Raw genomic sequence first — 16,474 nt, 5'->3', positions numbered from 1 at the left:
GAAACAGTGCCTAAAGTATCTAGGACTAAGTAGCCACAGGGACCTTAAGTGCAATGAGCACATAAAATAAATAGTAGGGAAAACAGACGCCAGACTGAAATTCATAGGATGAATCTTAAGGAAATGTTACTCATCTACTAAGGAAGAGGCTTATAAGGCGCTTGTTCCACCGATTCTTGAGGATTCTAGACCAGTGCGGGACCCTTACCAGGTAGGACTGATGGACGAGATAGAGACGTTCCAACGAAGAGCAGTGCATTTCGTCACGGGATCTTTTAGTCGGCGCGAGAGCGTTATAGAGACGCTCAAAAAACTCGAGTGGCAGACGTTACCAAAGAGGCGTTGTGCATCACGGAGAGGTTTACTGTTGAAATTTCGAGAGAGTACTTTCCAGAAAGAGTCGTGAAACGTTTTACTTCCTCCAGCATACGACTCGCGAAATGACTACAACGAGAGGCATTCCGTCAATCATTCATGCCACTCGCCATTCGCGAGTGGAACATGTTAGGGTATCCTCAGCCAAAGATTGTAATATGACTTGCAGAGTATGATGTAGATATAGATTCGAGGAATATCATACTGTCAAATTAACAGCTACAGAAACATGACTGCACTACTGAGTACTGCGTGTACAATAAGTAAATAGCCGGCCGCGGTGGCCGTGCGGTTCTGGCGCTGCAGTCCGGAACCGCGGGGCTGCTGCGGTCGCAGGTTCGAATCCTGCCTCGGGCATGAGTGTGTGTGATGTCCTTAGGTTAGTTAGGTTTAAGTAGTTCTAAGTTCTAGGGGACTTATGACCTAAGATGTTGAGTCCCATAGTGCTCAGAGCCATTTGAACCATTTGAATAAGTAAATAGTATTTGATTTAGTACCATTACTACGAAAAAGGAGCAAATGCTATGTGGTGTTATGAAGTAGTATTTTCTAAGGCGAAAACTTATTTTGCGGCTAATGGATACTGATGAGTCATCACCCACATGTGATATAATCAGAAACAATAAAAAGCGATCATAAGTATCACCCATGGGTGTGTGAAAACACCAAAACTATTACGTATGTGCTGTAAGTTGCATCAGTATCTGGAGACTTGTTGCTAGTGATTAAGATCATCGGACTTTCTTACTTCAGTTTACAAGCTTGTATGTTTGGTAAGCAACCACCAAAGTATAGAGATAAAAAGTGTAATCAAGGGAAAATGTCATTGCGATTGCATGTGGACAAATAAGGAAAACTTTGTAACCCAGCTTTGGTTACCAACACTGTATCTGTCAGTAAGAGCAAGAAATTCCGTACCTGTCTGGAAGGGCACGAAATTACACTGAAGCAGCCAGCTCAGAACTTAAATTAATAAGGAAAGATTTAATAAACCAAAAAATGTAATCATATTTGAAAATATTCCCACGTGAAACGCTACCACACACATTTCAAAAGCCGTTGCGACTATACTATACTTCTATTGCATGTTGTTTTTTGTCTTCATTGTGGTCGATACTGACTCTAATTAAATTTTAAATTACATTCTAATGTGATGGGTAAACGTAAGACATCACAAGAAGTCATAAGAGGTATCCGAGGTGAGAAATTGTAACAGTAGGATGAACACACACACACACACACACACACACACACAGTGTCAGAGAGGGAAGCCTCGCCCTCCGTACCTGAGTTTATGGCGAGGGCCGTGTCGTCGGTGGGGTCGACCCACCAGATTGGAGGGTTGACGGGGCTGCCATCTTCTGCCGCCTTCCTCATCAGCTCCACGATGCGAGGGGCGTACTGGGCGTGCAGCGCCACCAGCTGACGGCTAAGCTCCACCGTCTGCAACAGCGCCGACACTCCCAGAACTTTCTGGCCAATTCACTTACACCCCACAGAGTACAAGAGAGTGCAGTTATCAGAGAAAAAAGAGTGGGTAACAGGAACAATGGACCCTGTTGCGATTAACCCTTCTGAATACTATAATTCTTTCACTACACGTAGTGGAACATGCCTACAATCTGTTTACAATAAACTTATCAGGTACAATGCTATCTCTATCTGAAGTACTTGTTAGACTATAATTCATTCTTTCTTCTTAAATAACATAACATTTTGATGAGGACAAGAGGTCACTCTTAAAGACGTTATACACTGAAGTAGCGAAAGTCAAGCGATACCTCGCAATATCGTGTCGGACCTCCTTTTGCCCAGCGTACTGCACCGACTCTACGTGGCATAGACTCAAAAAGTCGTTGGATGTTTCTTGCAGACATATTGAGCAATATTGTCTCTATACCTGTCCATAATTCCGGAAGCTTTACCGATGCGATAAGAATTGACCTCTGTTTATGTGCCATAAATGTGGGATGGGATTCATTTCGGGAGATCTGGGTCGCCAAATCATGAGCTCCAATTGTCCAGAATGTTCTTCACACTGATCGCGAAAAATTGTGGCCCGGTGATGTGGCGCGCTGTCATCCATAAAAATTTCATCGTTGTTTGGGAACAAGAACTGCGTGAATGGCTGCAAATGGTCTCCAGGTAGCCGAACATAACAATTTCAAGTCAATGATCGGTTCAGTTGGACCAGAGGACCAAGCCCCTTCCTTGTAGACACAGCCAATACCGTTACGGAGCCTCCACCAGCCTGCACAGTGCTTTGTAGATAACTTGGGTCCATGGATCGTGGGGTCTGTCCTTGCCGACTGAAATCTGTCCAGGCCGATGTCATGCTGCCAGCTAAGCCACTCTCTTCGGTCGTCTGCCCTTATAGCCCATTAACGCCAAATTTCACCGCATTGTTCCGAAAGAATGGTTCGTCGTACGTCCCACATTGATTTCTGCCGTTGTTTCGCCCAGTGTTGCGTGTCTGTTAGTTTGCTCGCTACGTAAACCCCCCTGCTCATGGCCTTTAGGAGAAGGCCGTCGGCCACTGCTTTGTCCATGGTGAGAGGTAATGCCTTAGGCTTAGTATTCTTGGCATACTTCGGCAACTGCGGATCTCGGAATATTGAATTCCCTATCGATTTCCGAAATGGGAAGTCCCACGCCTCTAGTTCCAACAACCATTCCGCTTCAAAGTCTGTTTATTTCCGCCGCACTGCCACAGTCACGTCGAAAACATTTTCACATGAATGACCTGAGTACAAACAACGGCTCCGCCAATGCAATGGCCATTTAAACCTTGTGTACGAGATACTGTATATGTGCTAACCTATGACTTCCGTCACCTCTCTTCGTGCATTCTCTTCCTGAAATATTGCGTCGTCCTCTGGGAAGGTAACTTTTATTACCACACGTTCCATGTAAGTGCAGGAAAATGTTTTCTATAGAAAAATACAGCTTCCACCAGTCTGTATCTGTGGCGCGCTGCACGTTTCGAGCCGCCGTTCACCTCGATGACGTCTTTTGTGGAGATGACCATTGACCTGTGATTCACCCGAAGAGCCGACATGTTGTCACTGATAGACAGTCGAATCCTGATCTTCCCGTGCCCACTACAATCGTAATTGACGATGTCGTTGTGTCAACATGTGAACCCGAAGGGGTAGTCTGTTGCGGAGCTCCATGTTCAACAATGTACGATGAACGGTGTACTCTGAAATAATTGTGCATGCACCAACATTGTGCTGTTTCGGCAGAGATGCTATCAATTACCATCTACATTACAGAGCAGACAAGCCTCCGAATCCGAACATTCTGTGAAGTGAACATTCGAGCAGCTTTAAAGGTACTCGTTCACGGGCTCTGCGTAATAATAATCATCCCTTTGTCAAAGTTGCTTATTCCCCATTTGCAGCTCATATCTTCACTAAGGTGATCACCTGTCCGCCTCTGCACCGCTTATATACTTTTGTTAGCGCCAGGCAGAACAGGACGCCGCAATGGGCAGTGGTCATAATGTTTTGACTTATCAGTGTATGTCTGCCGTAAGCCACATTACAACACTCTATCTGTGGTGTCACCGCCAGACACCACACTTGCTAGGTGGTAGCTTTTAAATCGGCCGCGGTCCGCTAGTATACGTCGGACCCGCGTGTCGCCACTATCAGTGATAGCAGACCGAGCGCCACCACACGGCAGGTCTCGAGAGACTTACTAGCACTCGCCCCAGTTGTACGGACGACTTGCTAGCGACTACACTGACGAAGCCTTTCTCATTTGCAGAGAATATAGTTAGAATAGCCATCAGCTAAGTCAATTGCTACGACCGAGCAAGGCGCCATCACCAAGTTATATTGAGATGATAATACTGTATCAACAAGACCAATGTTCACCAATTGTGGATTAAAGTTAAGTATTCCAGCAGCTACCTACTTTTCTTTATAGCATTCATTACGTATCCTGTTTCAGACCTCACGCCAGCCTGCGTGAGTTTAAGCGCGTGCCCTTCGGTTACCCGTCACTGTGGACTGGCTGTCAATTACGATTGTAGTGGGCACGGGAAGATCAGGATTCGACTGTCTATCAGTGGCAACATGTCAGCTCTTCGGGTGAATCACAGGTCAATGGTCATATCCACAAAAGACGTCATCGAGGTGAACGGTGGCTCGAAACGTGCAACGCGCCACAGGTACAGACTGGTGGGAGCTGTATTTTGCTATGGGAAACATTTTCCTGCACTTACATGGGACGTGTGGTAATAACCGAAAGCACGGTGAAGCTGCAAACCACCTGGATCCCTTTTTACTTGATGTCTTCCCCGACGGCGATGTCGTTTTTCAGCAGTATAAGTGTACATGTCTACCCGCCAGGTTAGCCGAGCGCGCTGACGCGCTTCTTCCTGGACCCGGCTATGCGCGCCGGCCCCGGACCGAATCTGCTCGGAGAATTAACGACGAGGGCCGGTGTGTCAGCCAGCCTGGATGTGGTTTTTAGGTGGCTTTCCACATCCCCCTAGGTGAATACCGGGTTGGTCTCCACGTCCCGCCTCAGTTACACGGCTCGCAGACATCTGAACACTTTTGCACTATTCCACGGCTTACACTAGTCGCAGATAATTTGGGTACACCAATTCCTTCCCGGGGGATACGGGATGGCGGCAGGAAGGGCATCCGGCCACCCCTTCAACTAACATTGCCACAGCCGATTAACCACGCCGACCCTGCGTATCCGCGGGATATACGGCACAAGCAAAAGAAAGAAAAAGAATTGTACATGTCTCGGAGCCAGAGACGTGCTGAAGTGAGCTGAGGAACATTAGGGCGAACTCACGTTGACGTCTCAGCGACAGTATTCGCCTGGTGTAAATCCTATGGAATCTATCTGAGTGGCTTAGTTGCACCACCGCGTACGCAGATCAGCGGCCCGTTATTTATGCGAATTACATGTCCTTGCGTGGACATCTAATGCCACATCATCCAGTAATCTACCAACAAACTGTTGGATCCGTGATACGCAGAATCAGTGATGTATTTCGTTCTAAAGATGGGCAAAAAGCTATTAAGCAGGTGGTTATAATGTTTGGACTCATCAGCGCACATTGTGACTTTCAGTATCATTCGCAGGGTGTTTTTTCTCTCATGTTATCTGCTGACGGCCATGAGAACCGAGAAGCGAATAAATTGAATTTAATGGAGAACGAGTTTAGCTTCCAGACTTCAGTGCCATAATTTAGATCCTCTAGGGGACAAGAAGATTTTCTGAAATGATGTGAACGAATAAGGTGGCCCCATGGCATGACACCACACTCGTATTCGAGAGGAGAGCGGTTAAAATCTGGATTCCACCATCCGCGATTTCCCTAGTTTCTTCCTTTGAAACTGACTTGGGCGACTTTCATCCGCATTCTTCCTCAATCTTTTTGCACTCATTGCCGTTTCGGTTATTCTCGTAGATAATTCGTTGAACCCTAAACTTCTTCCATTTTATATGCTGTAGTAAGCATGGAGGTAGTCATGGTCGCTCTGTTTCGGACAATATTACTCAGTTGGGTTCGCTCACCTACTGGGGTTAACATTCCAGTTGTGACAGAAATTTACCTCTGCGCTGCTCCAATATTATGTATGCCTGGTTTGTAGGCAACTATCTGAAAAGATACACCTACAGCACCAGATCAACGCGTTTACACAACCGATATATATCATAATCACCCACTCGACTCCCAAAACGATATTTATTGGTGTAGTGGTACGCGAACACTTAACACGTACTTCCAACGTGAAATAAGGGCAGAAAAAGCAAATTAGATAACATAAATTCTTTATTGTAATTCTGTGACAGCTGCGATTTATTTTGCTGCAAAGTAGATTCCAACTACCAAGTTCATTTTCAAAAGATCCCTATTGAAGCTAAAATACAAAACATTTATGAGAACTCATAAAAAATTTACTAAAAATTTCCGTAGTTGTTCACTCAACTGTAAATACCTGGAGTAATAGTGCGTGGTTGGGTCACAACAAATTCAGATATAGATAATATACACATAACACAATATCACATGGAACCTCGGATCAGTTTCACGGTATAGATGTATTCATGACGTGCAGTTAAACAAGACAAAGAACTAGCGCTGGAGACATTTCCAGAGGAGAGCAGCTGGTGTCGCCAGTGTATCGCCTTATGTATCCGTGCACGCTCCTGCAGCCAACGGAGACTTGCGTCTCATATCCAAAGCCTTCATGTACGTGCAACATTTGCATAAATCAATCTACCGTAACACAGTTCGAATTACATAATTTACAGCGCCATGTACTTATCACTAACAGTTATTTTGTTACAATCACAAAACCTTATTGAAAAACACGGACTTCAGCGTTAACATCCTTACATAGGAATAATACGAATAACAAAAGTTTGACATGCATATCACTCCTGTGTGATGCCCTATATAAAGAAATACATGAACAGTTTGGATCTGATGTGCAACTCCCCGTTGGTTGTTGGTGGGCCCACGTACACTAAACGAGACATCAGCTATTTTCCTTAGGAATCTCCAGGGATAGTCCGTAGTTTAGTTTAACTGCACTTCGTGAACACATCTACAAAGTGGAATTGGTCTGACATTCCATGTGACAATGTATTATGTGTACATTACCCATGTGCTAACTGATTGTCGCCTAACCAAGCAATATTAGTGCCGGTATGCTACAGTTCAGTGAACGCCGACTGAAATTTTAAGAAACGTATTTTTATGAGTCCTAATTTTGTTTTTAGGTGTTCTTACAAATGCTTTGTGTTTTACTTTTAGTAGGCCTCGCTTGAAAATGTGTTTGGTAGTTCGAAACTAGTGGCGGAGTTAAAATAAGGCACTAATGCAAAACGTTTAATTATGCGATGTTTCAGGAACACTGATTCATGTTGCTCCAGAAACCGAAATACGTTTAGTCAGTCTTTGTTTTCCTATTTTTGTCTGTGCCCAATGTAAGCCCATGGCGTCAACATGACGTACCATTTTCATTAATATTCACAAACTGTAAATATACTCCCCCAAACTCTCATCTACATCTACATCTACATCCATACTCCGCAAGCCACCTGATGGTGTGTGGCGGAGGGTACTTTGAGTATCTCTATTGGTTGTCCCTTCTATTCCAGTCTCTTCTTGTTCGTGGAAAGAAAGATTGTCGGTATGCCTCTGTGTGGGCTCTAATCTCTCTGATTTTATTCTCATGGACTCTTCGCGAGATATACGTAGGAGGGAGCTTGACTCCTCGGTGAAGGTATTTTCTCGAAATATCAACAAAAGCCCGTACCGAGCTACTGAGCGTCTCTCCTGCAGAGTCTTCCACTGGAGTTTATCTATCATCTCCGTAACGCTTTCGTGATTACTAAATGGTCCTGTAACGAAGCGCGCTGCTCTCCGTTGGATCTTCTCTATCTCTTCTATCAACCCTATCTAGTACGGATCCCACACTGGTGAGCAATATTCAAGCACTGGGCGAACAAGTGTACTATAACCTACTTCCTTTGTTTTCGGACTGCATTTCCTTACGATTCTTCTAATGAATCTCATTCTGGCATCTGCTTTACCGACGACGAACTTTATATGGTCATTCCATTTGAAATCACTCCTAATGCCTACTCCCAGATAATTTATGGAATTAACTGCTTCTAGTTGCTGACTTGCTACATTTTAGCTAAATGATAAGGGATCTTTCTTTCTATGTATTCGTAGCACATTACACTCGTCTACATTGAGATTCAATTGCCATTCCCTGCACCATGCGTCAATTCGTTGCAGATCCTCCTGCATTTCAGTACAATTTTCCATTGTTATAACCTCTCGATATACTACAGCATCATCCGCAAAAAGCCTCAGTGAACTTCCGATGTTATCGACAGGGTCATTTACGTATATTGTGAATAGCAACGGTCCTACGACACTACCCTGCGGCACACCTGAAATCACTCTTACTTCAGAAGACTTCTCTCCATTGAGAATGACATACTGCGTTCTGTTATCTAGGAACTCTTCAATCCAATCACACAATTGGTCTCATACTCCATATGCTCTTACTTTGTTCATTAAACGACTCTTGGGAACTGTATCGAACGCCTTGAGGAAGTCAAGAAACACGGCATCTACCTGTGAACTCGTGTTTATGGCCCTCTGAGTCTCGTGGACGAATAGCGCGGGCTAGGTTTCACACGACCGTCTTATTAGAAACCCATGCTGATTCCTACAGAGTAGATTTCTAGTCTCCAGAAAAGTCATTATTCTCGAACATAATACGTGTCCCAAAATTCTACAACTGATCGACGTTAGAGATATAGGTCCGTAGTTCTGCACATCTGTTCGACGTCCCATCTTGAAAGCGGGGATGACCTGTGCCCTTTTCCAATCCTTAGGAACGCTACGCTCTTTTAGAGACCTACCGTACATCGCCGCAAGAAAGGGGGGGGGGGGTGAGTTCCTTCGCGTACTCAGGACTATTTCTTCATAATGGATGTTGAAAGTAATGTAGAACGATCTTCATGAACTATAACTGACAAAAGGGAGAGCGATGATGTGTCCACAGAGAGTTACGTACCTCGTCGTCAAAGTCCCAGGGCACGTAAGAAAACTGAATGGCTGGCATGAAGACGGTGGCCTGCAGCCAGCGTATGAAGAGCTCCTTGGTGAGGACGTCGCTGCCGTAGCCGTTGCCGCCCACCATGTCTGGCAGGACGAAGGGGTAGCCCACCATGTTCATCTGCAGCAGCGTCGTCACCAGCGAAGCCAGGCCGTTGTCGAAGCCCCACCTGCTGTCCTTGTCGAGCATCCGGACGTAGTACGGGAACTGCTGGCTGTGTTGGCCGACGCGAACCTCTATCATTGACCCGAACTGGGCGGCGTTCTTCACATAGTCCATAGAGTACTGCACGGGGTTCGTCTCCGTGGGCCTCAGTACGGGAAGCTCTGGGAGCCAGCTGGTCTCGCCGGCGTCGAACTTGAACGAGTCGATTCCCGTCTCAGTCTTGATTTTCTGAAAGGAATTTGCGAACAGGTAAATATTGAGGCTTATTTGTCACGAAGCTGGTGATATATTGTGTAAGTTAAAGACAGCTGTGTAATGAACGGCCACTAATGGCGTGGAAGTTAGCAGGGTCGGTGTATTAGTTTATCACTCTGAGATTTATTCCACCTGACTACCATTATGACTAAACCGACTGCTGTAATGTGATATAACCTGAGCTGCATACTATTATTAATGTATCAGAGCCAGTGGTTAGTCACTTGAGAGGCCTGGTTCCACTTGGGTTGTATTAAATCGGACGCGCAGCGGGCCAACGTCCACCTAACGTTTGTTACGTGTCATAAGCAACACAGACCCCGACCTTTATATTTCTCGAAGATATTTGGCTCTCAAAGATAGTCCAGCTCTCTCGCTCTCAATGCTACTCACTGTAAGCAATACGGGAAGCGCCGGCCGGAGTGGCCGTGCGGTTCTAGGCGCTACAGTCCGGAGCCGAGCGACCGCTACGGTCGCAGGTTCGAATCCTGCCTCGGGCATGGATGTGTGTGATGTCCTTAGGTTAGTTAGGTTTAATTAGTTCTAAGTTCTAGGCGACTGATAACCTCAGAAGTTAAGTCGCATAATGCTCAGAGCCATTTGAACCATTTGAATCCTGGGAAGCAACAAGTCAACCAATATTGTAATGGAAAAAGGTGTCGCAGAAAACAAGAACATGCACCTACCGTGATAAATAAATATAATTCAGAGGCGCAGTGTCCTCCTGTAAAGCATACGTCACAACTACAAGGGATTGTTATTACAGTAGTGTTTGGCACCTGTAGTTAATCCGAGAGCATACATATGACATAGCATGAGGCTAACGTCTTCCCACACACGACATATGATGACACATCTGTCATGTATCTTTTGTATGTCCATCCTTTAGCAGGACGTCTCTGGGACGACGGCCGTTTATTATCGTTACAAAAAATAAAAACACCTACAGCCGTCCTTATGATTTTATTTTATTTTGTCGCTACCAGTTTTGACGCTTCATTGCGTCATCTTCAGGCTGTTTTGACGCGGTACAGGTTGATACGATCCCCATGCATAACCCATCAGTTGCCAGCATTACTGGATTCGCAGATAATGTGTCAGCACTCCAACCGTCAACTGTCTCTCATTTATGTTTATAAATTATCATCACAATGAATCAGACTGTATCCTTCAGAACAATGCAATATACGTTAGCCCCTTCTAGAAAAATCTGTCTTCTCCTTACATACATAGAATTTAGACATTGGTTTCACTCAGAGTTAAACAATTAATTTCGCACTGTCACGCGAGATTTCTAACGATGCAACTACAACAAACACTCGCTCTCCTGAACATTATCACATTACACGACGAATTTAGATTTTCTTAACTGCAATCGAATATACGCCCATCTTGCGTACAGTAAAACCTTGAAGACCTACAGGAAATTCAAAGCAGCACAGAGCCATGCAAGAAATCAGTTACCCAAGATGATAAGACTACATCTTGATTGCGATACGTGGCTTCGTATCACACAATCAAACTCACAGCCTCACGTATGCTTTTACTGGCGTATTAAGTTGCGGAATAACCTGTCGCTACTCAGCTTCTGTTCCAGACACTGTGAGCAGTGCCTGGAAAACTATTTCTACTGTAAAAGTACTAACTGACGGAATAAAGTTAGCATCTCATCGGGGCGGACAGATACGGGTCTGTCCATCAGGAAGGACCCAGAGCGAGTCTCGAGAGCGAAAATGTCAACGCCACAAGCGCTCCTCTCCACTTTATCCTTACCTCCGCGTCGATAAGTAACCACGTCGTTACTAATTTTATAAAGCAATGAAAGAGGAAGTTTTCATAAGCCCTGTCCTTTATTACGTCCTTCAGATTACATTTAAAACACATTTTTCTTAACCTGAAGGGTTAAGAACAAGTGGGACTATTCTCTTGGCACCAAAATCTCGCAATATCGCCATCGAAGTTCCACAGAGTGGAGGGCAACTGAATGTTTAGTTGCAGCTTTCTGAGGCCACAGTAACCAACTAGAATTATTTTATCCAGTTTGGTTAGAGAACGCTACCAGCTGTTTTCGTAAGCAGCTCCTTCGAGTGTAGGTTAATCTAGAGCGAGACGATTTTAAGTGGAATGACCGTATAAAACAAATACTAGGAAAAGCAGACGTCAGAGTGAGATTCGTAGGAAAAATCTTAATGAAATTTAGCTCTCTCACAAAGGAGGTGATATTGCGAAGGTTTTACATTCCTTGCCGTGAATCTGAAGAAATAAACAGCAGTCCCCAACATGAATTCGCAAATTCATGTGTATTCCTGCTGTGAACTACTGCCGGCCGCGGTGGTCTAGCGGTTCTAGGCGCGCAGTCCGGAACCGCGCGACTGCTACAGTCGCAGGTTCGAATCCTGCCTCGGGCATGGATGTGTGTGATGTCCTTGGGTTAGTTAGGTTTAAGTAGTTCTAAGTTCTAGGGGACTGATGACCACAGAAGTTAAGTCCCATAGTGCTCAGAGCCATTTGAACCATTTAAATTTTTTGTGAACTACTATAAGAAGCCAGTGGTTGCTCGTGAGGGACACAACGATCAAGTATTAGACAACTGTAATATCTTTTATTGTGATGACTGACCACATTGGATGTTAAAGTGAAATAAGTAGTGAACTTTGTCGACTAATTTTTTACAAAATATAAATGGTAAGTTCTTCTGTATACTGTGTTGTGTTTTGATGAAATTTGTTCATCACATAAAATTATAATTACCATAGTAATGTTAAGGTAAACAGAAATGTGAGTTATAATTAAAGGTGGCTTTTCAATCTGCATTTAACTTTAACTGTAGTTTTCTGAGTTTCCTCTGCACTGGAGTTACTCGGTTTGGCCTCTTAATGGCACAGTTGTCGAAGGGAGGATGAATGCTACACAGCTCATGGTTGAAGTGGTAAAACCCTATTGTCATACCCTTCAGCCCTCGGATCCAAATGGCATGTCGCGCCAGGTTGTTGCAAGACCCACATTGCAGTTCATATTACAAATACCTCGAGAAACGTACTTATTACTGACTGTTCTGCCCAGTCCTTTGATTTGTCACACATAGTGCGAGTCTGGCATGCGATGTATACTTTCACGCCAGACTAAAGCCACGAATTTTCGTTAAATGAAGCAGTATGTGTTGCAGAGAGGACAACAAATTCCTCAAGATGATATGTGGAGTTTGCTTGCTTTCATGCCCCAAAGTTTATTTCTCACTGTGGGGGCTACACGCGATGCTGATGCTGATGTTGATGATAGCACCAGTTCCAAATAGGATGGAAGTTTAATAAAGTTATTTCCGTTATGTAATGAAGATCTCTATTCATTAAATATCGCACTGGTGTTTCATTTCTTAGATTAAGTTACTGAGGCACTGTGCATGCGGAGCAGTTACTTGATTCGCAAAAATCACGAGCTTTTTTTAATGATCCAGATTGTTAATGAAATTCGTCTGGGTATGTGACCTGACAGAAGGACGTAGCCACGATTATGTCAAAAAGGGGGTCCAATTTGTTAAAGAGGATCTTATAGCGGCTCAAGTTTCTCATTTATTCTCAAAACATATTTTTTTTTTACTTTGATCTATGTAATTCGGTCTGTAAAATTAAACAAGAAAAGATTTTCTTGGAAAAGTATAACATATACTCTCAACAGTATGTAAGAAATACTCAAATGCACTATTAAATATTTTTTTCTTTGACAACGAGATAACTTTATTGCCAAGCGAATTTTACACTACTGGCAATTAAAATTGCTACACCACGAAGATGACGTGCTACAGACGCGAAATTTAATCGACAGGAAGAACATGCTGTGATACGCAAATGATTAGCTTTTCAGAGCATTCACACAAGGTTAGCGCCGGTGGCGACACCTACAACGTGCTGATATGAGGAAGTTTCCAACCGATTTCTCGTACACAAACAGCAGTTGACCTACATTGCTTGGTGAAATGGTGTTGTGATGCCTCGTGTCAGGAGGAGAAATGCGTACCATCGCGTTTCCGACTTTGATAAAGGTCGGATTGTAGCCTATCGCGATTGCGGTTTATCGTATCGCGACATTGCTGCTCGCGTTGCCCAGATACAATGACTGTTAGCAGAATATGGAATCGGTGGGTTCAGGAGGGTAATACGGAACACCGTGTTGGATCCCAACGGCCTCGTATCACTAGTAGTCGAGATGCAAGGCATGTTATCCGCATGACTGTAACGGATCGTGCAGCCACGTCTCGATCCCTGAGTCAACAGATGGAGACGTTTGCAAAACAACAAGCATCTGCACGAACAGTTCGACGACGTCTGCAGCAGCATGGACTATCAGCTCGACCATGGCTGCGGTTACCCTTGACGCTGCATCACAGACAGGAGCACCTGCGATGGTGTACTCAACGACGAACCTGGGTGCACGAATGGCAAAACGACATTTTTTTTCGGATGAATCCAGTTTCTGATTACAACATCATGATGGTCGCATCCGTGTTTGGCGACATCGCGGTGAACGCACATTGGTAGCGTGTATTCGTCATCGCCATAACGGGCGTATCACTCGGCGTGATGGTATGGGGTGCGATTGGTTACACGTCTCGGTCACCTCTTGTTCGCATTGACGGCACTTTGAACAGTGGACGTTACATTTCAGATGTGTTAAGACCCGTGGCTCTACCCTTCATTCGATCCCTGCGAAAACCTACGTTTCATCAGGATAATGCACGACCGCATGTTACATCTCCTGTACGGGCCTTTGTGGATACAGAAAATTTCGACTGCTGCCCTGGCCAACACATTACCCAGGTGTCTCCCCAATTGAAAACATCTGGTCAATGGTGACCGAATAACTGGCTCGTCACAATACGCCAGTCGCTACTATTTATGAACTGTGATATCGTGTTGAAGCTGCATGGGCAGCTGTACCTGTACATGCCATCCAAGCTCTGTTTGACTCAATGCCCAGGCGTATCAAGGCCGTTATTACGGCCAGAGATGATTGTTCTGGGTACTGATTTCTCAGCATCTATGCACCCAAATTGCGTGAAAATGCAATCACATGTCAGTTCTAGTATGGTATATTTGTCCAATGAATACCCGTTTACCATCTGCATTTCTTCTTGGTGTAGCAATTTTAATGGCCAGTAGGGTTATTCTAATATAACGTATTGCCTCTTTGCTATTAAAGCACAGTTTAGTCTTCTAATATAAGCTTCACTTTAACCTTTCCGAATGCCGGAAGGGCCGTGCTAACGGGAGCGGGTATCCACGCAGGTCGAACCAAATTCGAGTAATTTTAAACTAATCAGTACCATTCGTGCCATGTAACTGCAAACTTCAGACCTTTCTCGTGCATGTTCGCATATTCCACATTTTCATTTTTTTTATACTTAATGTGATATGTTTTACACCTTAATCCTGCATATTATACTCCCTTGAGTGCATAATAATACACTGCGTACATAAGAGTGCATTTTCTTAATTTTGCTCCACAAAATATGGAATTTTCCGAAAGAACGTTAAACCATTTTATTCACAATGGTCTCGGGACTTTCAGCAAGCACAGATATAATCTGGTTACTCTACAGTGCTGTGTTTTGGCAAACAACTACGAGGCAGTCATGTTCTACTCTCCCTTCAGCTTCCAAGGTTATATTACACTCTTCTTTCAATTTCGATTTGAGCTGAGGAAGTGATCAGGATCAAAGAACGTGAATTTTTCGGGTGGCAGCAGCCTTTTCAGTAGTTGCAGGGGCAACAATCTGGATGATTGACTGATCTGGTCTTGCAACACTAACCAAAACGGCGTTGCTGTGCTGGTACTGCGAACGGCTGAAAGCAAGGGGAAACTACAGCCGTAATTTTTCCTGAGGGCTTGCAGCCTTACTCTATGGTTAAATGATGATGGCGTCCTCTTGGGTAAAATATTCCGGGCGGGGACTACTCGAGAGGATGTCATTATCAGGAGAAAGAAAACTGGCGTTCTACGGATCGGAGCGTGGAATGTCAGATCCCTTAACCGGGCAGGTAGGTTAGAAAATTTAATAAGGGAAATGGATAGGTTAAAGTTAGATATAGTGGGAATTAGTGAAGTTCGGTGGCAGGAGGAACAAGATTTTTGGTCAGGTGAGTACAAGGTTATAAATACAAAATCAAAACGGGGGAATGCAGGAGTAGGTTTAATAATGAATAAAAAAAATAGGAGTGTGGGTAAGCTACTACAAACAGTATAGTGAACGCATTATTGTCGCCAAGATAGACACGAAGCCCATTGCTACTACAGTAGTACAAGTTTATATGCCAACTAGCTCTGCAGATGATGAAGAGATTGATGAAATGTATGATGAGATAAAAGAAATTATTCAGGTAGTGAAGGGAGACGAAAATTTAATAGTCATGGGTGACTGGAATTCGAGAAAAGGAAAAGGGAGAGAAGGGAACATAGTAGGTAAATATGGATTGGGGGAGAGAAATGAAAGAGGAAGTCGTCTGGTAGAATTTTGCACAGAGCATAACTTAATCATAGCTAACACTTGGTTCAAGAATCATAAAAGAAGGTTGTATACATGGAAGAATCCTGGAGATACTAGAAGGTATCAGATAGATTATATAATGGTAAGACAGAGATTTAGGAACCGGGTTTTAAATTGTAAGACATTTCCAGGGGCAGATGTGGACTCTGACCACAATCTACTGGTTATGAACTGTAGATTAAAACTGAAGAAACTGAAAAAAGGTGGGAATTTAAGGAGATGGGACCTGGATAAACTGAAAGAACCAAAGGTTGTACAGAGTTTCAGGGAGAGCATAAGGGCACAATTGACAAGAATGTGGGAAAGAAATACAGTAGAAGAAGAATGGGTAGCTCTGAGGGATGAAGTAGTAAAGGCAGCAGAGGATCAAGTAGGTAAAAAGACGAGGGCTAGTAGAAATCTTTGGGTAACAGAAGAAATATTGCATTTAATTGACGAAAGGAGAAAATATAAAAATGCAGTAAATGACGCAGGCAAATGGGAAAACAAACGACTCAAAAATGAGATCGACAGGAAGTGC

The 16,474-nt window shown here is 44.0% G+C and overlaps 1 protein-coding gene across 1 annotated transcript in view; it reads right to left on the bottom strand.

Moving 5' to 3' along the window:
* LOC124805471 (myogenesis-regulating glycosidase-like) overlaps positions 1–16,474 on the bottom strand; it is a 35,232-nt gene that overhangs the window by 3,928 nt on the left and 14,830 nt on the right. Inside the window, exons 4-5 of the mRNA XM_047266035.1 lie at positions 8,952–9,386; positions 1,662–1,818 (exon numbers count right to left, since the gene is read on the bottom strand). Of these exons, the coding sequence (XP_047121991.1) occupies positions 1,662–1,818; positions 8,952–9,386 (592 nt within the window). The remainder of the gene's footprint in view (positions 1–1,661; positions 1,819–8,951; positions 9,387–16,474) is intronic.

This window comes from Schistocerca piceifrons, chromosome 7, assembly GCF_021461385.2.
Source record: "Schistocerca piceifrons isolate TAMUIC-IGC-003096 chromosome 7, iqSchPice1.1, whole genome shotgun sequence".
Taxonomy (NCBI): Eukaryota; Metazoa; Arthropoda; class Insecta; order Orthoptera; family Acrididae; genus Schistocerca; species Schistocerca piceifrons.
This window is presented reverse-complemented; position numbering and strand designations above follow the sequence as displayed.